The following is a 10,212-nucleotide window of genomic DNA, read 5'->3' as shown; positions in this document are numbered from 1 at the left end:
TAAGTTTAGTGTCAAAAAGTGATTTACCAGAAGACAGAAGTAACATTAGGCCTTTCACCTGCTCTGTGCTCTTTTTTCTATTTCTATCTAATTTTATTTCAAAACAATGTCTTTTGCCTTAAATTATAATGCAAAATCTCTCTCAAATTTTTCCTCTGAAAATCAAATGAGATCAGCACTTATTAAGTCCCTTCCCTGTGTCAAGCACTGTGAAAGCACATGGTGTAGACAGTATTGTTTAATTTTGTAGCACATGAAACACATTTTGTAAATGTTCTGTAAAGCAAAATATTTTTTTCATACTTGAATTAGCAAAATACATAACAATCTCCTTCTGTCTTTAAAAAGCAACAAAATATTCTGCTTGAAGGAGAAAAACAAGAAATCAAGTATTTTAGACTTTCCATTTATAGAAATACATTTAGTTCTTAGCTTTATGGTAGATCCCAATTAACTAGAATACTTAATTTAATAACTATCTTACTTAGCCTTAGCAGTTAACTAACATTAAATTTTGGTAATGCGTAAACCAACCAACATACAAACCAAAAATACACAAACAACAACAAAAAAGAAGATACTTTCTAAAATGTAGGCTATTGAGTCTAATTGAATCTGCCAATTGAATTGAGACACATACAGATTATTAAAATGCTAAAAAGAAATTTAGAGGCAAAATATGCTAAAATTAAAATATACACTGAATGTTGTTTTGTAAAACAAAGCCCTGATAAAAGGTTTTGCTGTTGGACTTTTTAAAAATTTACCTCTTTTATTTTTTTAGACAGAGTCTCACTCTGTCACCTAGGCTGGAGTGCAGTGGCGCAATCTCGGATCACTGCAACCTAGGCCTCCCAGGTTCAAGCGATTCTCCCGCCTCAGCCTCCCAAGTAGCTGGGACTACAGGCATTCACCACCACGCCCCACTCTAAATTTACCTTTCTAATGAAAGTAAAATAGTGGTCATTCTGTCAAAGTCAAATTTTGTATATTGTGTCTGCAGTTGTTATGACCTTTCAACAATAGCACAAGGGCTGCTGTTGAAAGCAATAGGTCGAGTGTTCTGGGGTACTCAGTGAAGGTGCTCGCTGCTGTCACTCCTGACACCAGGAGTCTTCACTATAGAGATTTTAGAGGAGCCATTCTTCAATTATGGTTCCCACACAACCTGCCTATGTTAGCTAACAATCTAAAGGACTAACACAAAATCACCACTCCCTTCCCTCATGTGCCAATTGTCTTTGAACTTAATTTGCTAAGCTCTACTCTTTTTTCCTTCAGGATGAATTCATCAGGGGTTTTCTTTCCTGAACAAAAATATATCCTAGGAAGACCAGTACTTCTGGGTCTTTAAAGATGCCCAGATTCTAGGGTTAATGTGGCTGAAGTTTAAACTAGAACCCTTGCTGCATTAACCTGTCTACATCTTCTAATACGAATGCCTATTCAGATAGTTATAAAATATCGATTTTAATGTGTGGATATTAATGGACTATTATCTTTTCCAAACTGCAGCTAAGGAAATGACTGGATTCCCACATCAAGTATTTATCAGGTATCTTTTATGTGCACCTTTTTTAGGCACTAGGAGTGCATTTAAGTAACAAGTTAGGACAAATAGCCCTCAAGTAACATAGACTTTTGCTGTAAGTTTGGGGTATTCTTAAAACATGTATGAAAACTTGCTGGCAGCCTCCGATTATCCAGACAACCTTTTTTTTTTAAATTTTAATTTTTTCCATCAAAAGCCTACTATAACCTACATACTTGGAACAAAGTAGGTCCCCAGTATGAGTGTTAAGTAAATGAGCCAGATTGTTGAAACATTAATATTATAGGAGGAATGTCCAAAATTAACATACTTCCCCTTTGTTAACTCAGAAATATTCTTCTGTGTATCTCTTGCTTTTTTCACTGCTTGAAGCTCAGGTAATTCCCGTTATGTCAAGTGTTTCCCTGGACAGGATACACACATATCCCCTACAATGCCCTTCCATCTTTCCCGGGTCCAGTTACTCAAGATGGTCTTTGACTCTTTAAACCAATTGAACCTATTTGTAACTTTCCTTTCAGATGCCCATAAAAGTGAAGTCTTATCCATTTCCCTTACTATTCTAACTGAAGTAGGATTTTCTTAAACAAAGGCATTTATGATTAACTTGTTCTACCATTCATTATAATTAACTAGTTAAAAAGCACATTTGACTTTAAAAGGACACAACTTTTAATTTGCAATACACACTATTTCAACTACTTCATAATCTGTGATAAAAAGGATTTTTTTCTAATAAATTCTGAGTTTTAATTCACTAACTGTCAGACTGTAGGTTACTTAATGTCATTAATACAAATGCACATATAGAATATTTTACTCAAACCAAATGCTGTGAAGTTATACAGAAGTCAACCATCATTTTTTTTCCTTTTTAAAGATTCTCCATCTTTTAAAGTAAAAATTAGGCCAGGACAGTGGCTCATGCCTGTAATGCCAGCACTTTGGGAGCTCAAGTGGGGGCAGATTACTTGAGGTCAGGAGGTTGAGACCAGCCTGGCCAACATGGTGAAACCTCATCTCTACTAAAAATACAAAAATTAGGTAGCAGGTGCCTGTAATCTTAGCTACTTGGGAGGCTGAGGCAGGAGAATCGCTTGAACCCAGGAGGCTGAGGTGGCAGTGAGCTGCGATCACGCCACTGCACTCCAGCTTGGGTGACAGGGCAAGACTTTGTCTTGAAAAAAAAAAAAAAAGTAAAAATTATTTAAAGTAACCACTATGTTACAGTATAATAGAAATGAAGAGAATATGTATATATAATATTTTGCTTAAAGGAAGAGAATCGCCACTGAATTTCAAATATGAATAAATTACTATATGAAATATAATTGGTAATCAAAACAATGTTTTACAGATGATTTCAAAGTTCATGGAAAAACATTTCAAAATATGTACACATCTAAATTCGTGATTAGAATAACTAAGTGAAAGACTGAGCTTGAATGCAGAAATGCAGAGTATGAAGATTTAAAAAAACAATAGCTTACAATATATTGATGTTTGTACAAAATTATTTATTATTCATTTATTGATCTAAAAACAAAAGTTCATTTGGAAGAATATTTCTTTATAGCATCATACATATATAAAATGTTGAGCTACTCAGGAACCTGAGGCTGGAGGATCTTTGAGCCCAGGAGTTGGAGTCCAGACTGGGCATACTAGTGAGAACTCATCTCTTAAAAAAGAAAAGTTAACAAGTTGACTTTTTGGTTTATCATTTTATCCTTTTGTTTTAAATATTCTAGAACCCAGGATCTACGTGAATATCATGCTAAAGTTACTTAAAAAAAACCCAGCATCGTACATGTCACATATACAGTCAACGTAAAGCAATTCTACTTTGCATCCCTTAGCCACAGGCATATTAAGAATCAACAGATATTCACAGAACACAGAAATATCTGTGGAACGATACTTGAATATGTGGATCTTGAGTAAAGCTGAATTCAGCCAGAATTAAACTTTTTGCATTATTTATCTAGGTGACACTAGACATCATCTTGATTAAACAAGATATTTGCTTCCACAAGTGTAGACTAACAACATATACCCATACCTGAACACACCATGTCAGAATTATGGCTAATCCCAAACTTGTAATAGAGGGATATCTGCGTATTCGGGATACAGGGTCACTTACAGTAGTCTCTAGCCATCTGCCAAGAACTAGTTTGAAATTATACCCATTTTTCTTGTGTTTCTGCTTAAAAACTAATGTACAGTACTACGTAGACAGTAAAAGCTGCATTACCAAACTTTAATATCAATGTACATCAAAGTGATATTATCTGTCCCCCAATATTAATATGGGGAGAAAAAGAAAGTATATGGCTTAAAACTATTTCATCCACAAACTGTGATGGTGTCTGTTTAAAACTTAAACAGTAGCTGTACATTTTTTGAGGTATTATATTCTTGCTCAGTCTTATCCCTGGAGAGTTTTTTGGCCACAGAGACTTTGGAAAGTTGTTATGTACATATTCTCAAATATAGATATTTTTGAAGAAAAAAGATACAAGAAAAACAATTTTTAAAAAACGCAGAGAAAAATAAATCTGCTCTGAAAAGCCTAAGTCACCTGTCAGGGGATGATGAAATAAAGCATTCTGTACTCCTCAATTCCACTGAAGAGGAAGAGCTCACAAACTATTTAAAAGGATGTTTCTATAAGCTATCTATATGTCCTGAAATTAAGGAGATTTCTGTACAAAAAGGCAATAGACTTTTGGTTGTAATTCTACTCTTTATATAATTTCAGTTTTAAAGTTACATTGCACTAAATTTCAGGGCTTTCCATTTCAGAACTGCCTAATGGCTCATTATCCTAATTCCCCATCCAATACTAACAAAGAATGGGTAATAACAAAGTCAGTCTCGTTTGGTTAACTGTGGGTTCTGGGCTTTGTTAGGTTTTCTTTTCCTGTCATATTTTCTCCTGCTATGTTTTCTTTTTCATGGTTTCTAAACACTATGGAAACTTATTTTAATGACATAGATATTTTATACCATTATTTTAATTATTTTAATGAGATAATATTAAAATTTGTCTGAATCTTGCATTTTTAAAACAACAGTATACTGCTCCACACAGCAACTTAGAATATATTAAGTAATATATTTAAAGTGATGTACAAACACTTCACACTTCTCACAGGATGCATTGCTTCAGGAACTCTGTTCTTTGTGAATGAAGCAAAGTCAAGTTAAAGTCTCTGGAACAGATATGGAGCTTATACTTCATTACTGTAAGAAAGACAAAGGGTATCTTATAATCTGAATATCATCCTCAAATCACGGAAGAACTAGCCCAGTACAACGTCTCATTTTCCCAATGGTATTCTTACGAAAACACTATGCAGTCATATCATATTTGGCACAACTTAAAGAAGAGCAAGACCTGTAATCCCAGCACTTTGGGAGGCCGAGGCAGGAGGATCACGAGGTCAGGAGTTTGAGACTAGACTGGCTAACATGGTGAAACCCTGTCTCTTCTGAAAATACAAAAATTAGCTGGGTGTGGCTGTGCGCACCTGTAATCCCAGCTACTCAGGAGGCTGAGGCAGGAGACTCGTTTGAACTTGGGAGGCAGAGGTTGCAGTGAGCCAAGATTGTGCCACTGCACTCTAGCCTGGGTGACAGAGTGAGACTCCATCTCAAAAGAAAAAAAAAAAGAGCAAGAATTTTCGCAAGCAAGACCCCTTAGCATTGTCATGCCAATCTAACAAAAATTTAGGCAGAAATTTACATTTCTAAAAGCTTTTATACAATAGAAAAAGGAGTGGGAATCTTTCAGATTTTCTAAATTCCTGCTGGTTTGTTCTAAATGTGAAGTAAGGAATGACTATAAAAAATCAGCAGCCTATGGGTAAGAGGGGGACAGCTCCCTGGGTCCAGTGCAGAAAGAAGCACATCCCAGACCGTTTTCAAAGGCTGAGGAAAATAAATTCCTACGAATGTCGTTATACTACATGAGACTGATACTTTGCAAACACTTCAGGCAAAAATAAAATAAAAAATAAAAAATGTAAAAGGTACTGCTGTTGCCCAAACAGCTGTACAATGCTCCACAGAAAAAATAATATTAATAAAATATAACAAGTTATCTTGTAGAATTTCAAGTTAATCTTAAAAAAAGGCTTTGTCCCATTTGCTTATATTTTTGAAGATATGAAAACACTATAAAGACATGTTATAAAGGGTTACTGAGGGTAGTATGACCTTTTTAAAAGGAAATGGTTAAAATCCATATACCATACACCATACATCATCCACAAAAATTTCTAAGTGAGACTTAAAATCTTTGGTCTAAAGAAAATGATTTAAATACACCTATTATTTTTACCATTACCACTTACAAATCATGTGTTTACAGAGAAATTCTAGGTACAGCAGACCCTAACTTTATCACACAGAAAAATAACTATACTAGGACACTGGTGAACATATACATCATACCCATAATTCTGTCCTTAGGAAAATCTATTGGCATGTTACAAAGACTGTCCACAATTTTCTTTGGACAAATATTGATAGCCTCATTCATTTTGCATTTTAATAGCTATTTATTTTTGTGTATAAAGTTTCCAAACTTTTGCATAAATCCTCGAAATTTGTTCTCATTGGGTTGATATGAGCGATAAACACCAGTGTTGTAATTAAGCATTGGATTAGACCTGCCATAACTGTTGCCCATAGTCGCAGATTTTATTTCTGGGTGATTTATACTGGTATTTGGCATGTTGCTTGTTGGCTGAATAGAGCTCTCAATCTTACAAAATGGCTCAAAACGACTGTAAACGCGTCGATCAGTTGAATGAGATCGTAGAAGCTCACTGGACGTTGGCCTTGGAGAAGAAGTAGGTCTTCTTTCAGGGGTAACAACTGCATTAATCTCCCTTGAATCTCGATATTGGATCTGTTCAGTGTTAAATCTTGGGGCAGAGGCATCTCCTGCCCTTTCCAAGAACTTGCTTTCAACTGGACCTGGAGAAGGTGTTCTTTTATTTTCATCTGGTGGAGCATTTATCTCTTGAGATGGGCTAACTGTTACATCTTCCTTACTCTTGTGGATGCTGCCTTGAGAATTTGATGAGGAAGAATGCTTTCTTCTAGGAGATGAATCAACTTTTGTGTCTGATTTCTTTGGTTTTTGATTTTCTTCACCCTCAGAAACTAATGTGTCAGAGCTACTACACAATCTATAAAAGGCAGGTGCTTTACTTTTGGATAGATTTTCTTTCTTATCTGGGGTAAGGCTAAGTAATGACCTTAACTTCTGAGACCCCTTTTTCAAAAAACTTGGGGAACCCTTAACTTCCTTCTTTGAAGCAAGTTCTTTGTTGGATTCCTCTTTATTCACATCAGGTAAAGCAGCAATGGAAATTGATTTGGTAGTAGTGCCACTTGGAGGGTTTCTCTTGGTAACTTCCTCCTCATCCTCCTCCAAGTTATGAGTCACATTGTGCATGCTTTTAGAACTTTTCAGCAAATCTTCTTTGGGCTTTTCTGGTTGTCTAACTCGACTCCTGGTAAGTGTACTATATACATAATGCTTACTATTTCCAGGATCTAAGTTGGCTTTTGAGTTGTCAAATAACGGGAAACTTCGCCTTTTAAGTAGATTCTCAGTCTGTTGATTCTTTAGATTTTCTGTCTGCTTATTTACATCCAAGGTTGTATATATATAGTTATTTGACTCAGTATGGCCACTTGTAGTTTGGTTTAAGGCTATTGAGTGGTTTTCAGGAACCTGCAAGGTGTGCATTTTTGGTGCCTCTGACTGCAATGGGAGCTTGGGGATTGATTCTGGCAAGGGTTTGTCTGTCAAATGCTGTACATTCGTAGGGGTGTCTGGGACCTCTTTAGGTGTCTCACTTCCCTGAGAACCAATGATAGTTGAATTTGAGGAGCCAGTTGTACAACTGTTAACTTCCTTTTGCTCAGGTAAAGTGGGTTTAAATACTAAAGAGGAACGAAGCCGAGAATGAGTATAAAGGGCATTGGCCTTCAAATTCTCAGGATTATCATAGCCCTCAAATCGGTCACCTAAAGCTGATCCATTTGAGTCTGGTATAGCTTCTGAATGATCATTTAAATAGGATTCAATTCTCCAGTTACGTAGGAATGACTTTGTGGTATGTTCGAGGGTTGGCATTCGTTGTTGCAAAAAGCGGATATGGTTATCTGTCCCATTAAAAGACCTACGAACATTTGAATTCCTGTCTGCAAGATTTGTTGTTTTTCTCTGTGCAAGCCGATTGGCAAAACTCTGGGCAGGTGTGTTGCGGTGGCTTACATAGCCTTCCCGTGATGAGGACGCCACACTGAGACTATCAGACGGCTTTTTCCAATTACCAGGTGGATTATTGGTTCTATTCAGAGCCCTATTAAGCAGGAGGTATGGCACTGTTTCTGGCTGTTCCCCAGCATAACTATGCCTTTTCCAATTTTCATTTATCTGACTGGGTTGAAACTGACGTATTGCATTTGGACCATTAAAGTTCGGAACAAAATGAGGTTTGTATCCGTGACTTCTTATGTTGTATTTGTCATGTTCATTTAAAGTATATATCCCTCTGTTTTTGAAGAAACTAGAATCTAGTTTACGAATCTTGTCTTGTCTACCAAAAAGGTTTCTCTGGCTAGAAACAGATGCTAATGAAGAAACTGAATGCTGGTAAGTGCCATTTTCCCAGAGGGCTTTTCCGTGCTTCACCCTTGCTGATTCTTCCTGAGCAAATGAACTGGGGACACAGGATCTGGCATAGAGAGTTCTAAATTCTTCATCAAAGGACTCAACAAGTTGTCCTGTAATTATCTGAACCATGCTGAGGTGAGCTTTCTCAAATGACCACATATAACTGGGGAAAAAAATGGAAAAATTTTAATCATTTAAGTTAAAAGATTGATAATAACATATAGTTCTACTAAAAAAAGTATCACTCAATGACTATGTTTTTATACTTTTCTTTGGCTACCATTATTTAGAATATTTTCCATCATTACATGCACTAAATGTTTTCCCATCCTCATATTCCTATTTTAAATAACAACGCAACTCAGATTTTGGCTTTGAATCCACTACTTTCCAGAAGTCCAAAGAAAAACTTGCTGTGCATTTTCAAAAGCAATCTGCAGATTCAATGCAATTCCCGTCAAAATACCATCATCATTTTTCACATAAGAAGAAGAAACAATCCCAAAATTTATATGGAACCAAAAAAGAGCCTGTGTAGCCAAAGCAAAACCAAGCAAAAAGAACAAATCTAGAGGCATTAAATTACCTGACTTCAAATTATACTACAAGGCTATGGTTACCAAAACAGCATCGTACTGGTATAAGAACAGGCACATACACCAATGGAACAGAATAGAGAACCCAGAAATAAAGCCAAATACCTACAGCCAACTGATCTTCAACAAAGCAAACAAAAACATAAAGTGGGGAAAGGACACCCTATTCAACAAATGACACTGGAATAATTGGCAAGCCACATGTAGAAGAATGAACCTGGATCCTCATTTCCCACCTTACGCAAAAATCGACTCAAGATGGATCAAAAACTTATATCTAAGACCTGAAACCATAACAATTCTAGAAGATAACATAATAAAAACTCTTCTAGACATTGGCTGATGCAAATAATTCGTGACCAAGAACCCCAAAACAAATGCAACAAAAACAGAGAAAAATAGATGGAACCTCATTAAACAAAAAAGCTTCTACACAGCAAAATAATCAGCAGAGTAAACAGACAACCCACAGAGTGGGAGAAACTATTTGCAAACTATGCATCCAACAAAGGACTAATATCCAGAATCCACAAGGAACTCAAATCAGCAAGAAAAAAACAAATAATCCCATCAAAAGTGGGCAAAAGACATGAATAGGCAATTCTCAATAGAAAATATACGAATGACCAACAAAAATACAAAAGAAAATGCTCAACATCACTAATTATCTGGGAAATGCAAATTAAACCCACAATGAGGTACCACTTTACTCCAGCAAGAATGGCCATAATTAAAAAATCAAAAACTAATAGACATTGGCATGCATGTAGTGAAAACAGAACATTTTTACACTCCTGGTGGAAATGTAAACTCATAAAACCACTATGGAAAACAGTATGAAGATTCCTTGAAGAACTAAAAGTAGAACTACCATTCAATCCAGCAATCCCACTATTGAGTATCTACCCAGAGGAAAAGAAGTTATTATATGAAAAACACTTGCACATGCCTATTTATAGCAGCACAATTTGCAATAGCAAAAATATGGAACCAGCCTAAATGCTCATCAACCAACAAGTGGATAAAGAAAATGTGGTATGTATATAACATGGAATACTACTCAACCGTAAACAAAATAATGGCATTTGCAGCAACCTGGATGGAATTGGAGACCATTATTCTAAGTGAAGTAACTCAGGAATGGAAAACCAAATATTGTATCTTCTCACTTATCAGTGAGAGTTAAGATATGAAGATGCAAAGTCCTAAGAATGATATAATGATTAGAGGGAGACAGTAGGAGAGGGGTGGGGGGTAACAGACTACACATTGGGTACAGTGTACACTGCTTGCGTGATGGGTGCACCAAAATCTCAGAAATCACCACCAAAGAACTTATCCATGCAACCAAAAACCAACTG

The 10,212-nt window shown here is 36.0% G+C and overlaps 1 protein-coding gene across 3 annotated transcripts in view; it reads right to left on the bottom strand.

Annotated features, from left to right (window-relative positions):
• Positions 1–3,048: 3,048 nt before the first annotated feature.
• FAM83B (family with sequence similarity 83 member B) overlaps positions 3,049–10,212 on the bottom strand; it is a 96,831-nt gene continuing 89,667 nt past the window's right edge. For all 3 annotated transcript variants that reach the window (XM_054492659.2, XM_054492657.2, XM_054492658.2), the window contains exon 5: positions 3,049–8,418. In XM_054492659.2, the coding sequence (XP_054348634.2) occupies positions 6,117–8,418 (2,302 nt within the window). In that variant the 3' untranslated portion in view covers positions 3,049–6,116. The remainder of the gene's footprint in view (positions 8,419–10,212) is intronic.

Source organism: Pongo pygmaeus, chromosome 5, assembly GCF_028885625.2.
Source record: "Pongo pygmaeus isolate AG05252 chromosome 5, NHGRI_mPonPyg2-v2.0_pri, whole genome shotgun sequence".
In the NCBI taxonomy this organism is placed as follows: domain Eukaryota; kingdom Metazoa; phylum Chordata; class Mammalia; order Primates; family Hominidae; genus Pongo; species Pongo pygmaeus.
Note: the sequence above shows the minus strand (reverse complement) of the source record. Positions and strands in the feature narration are given on the sequence as shown.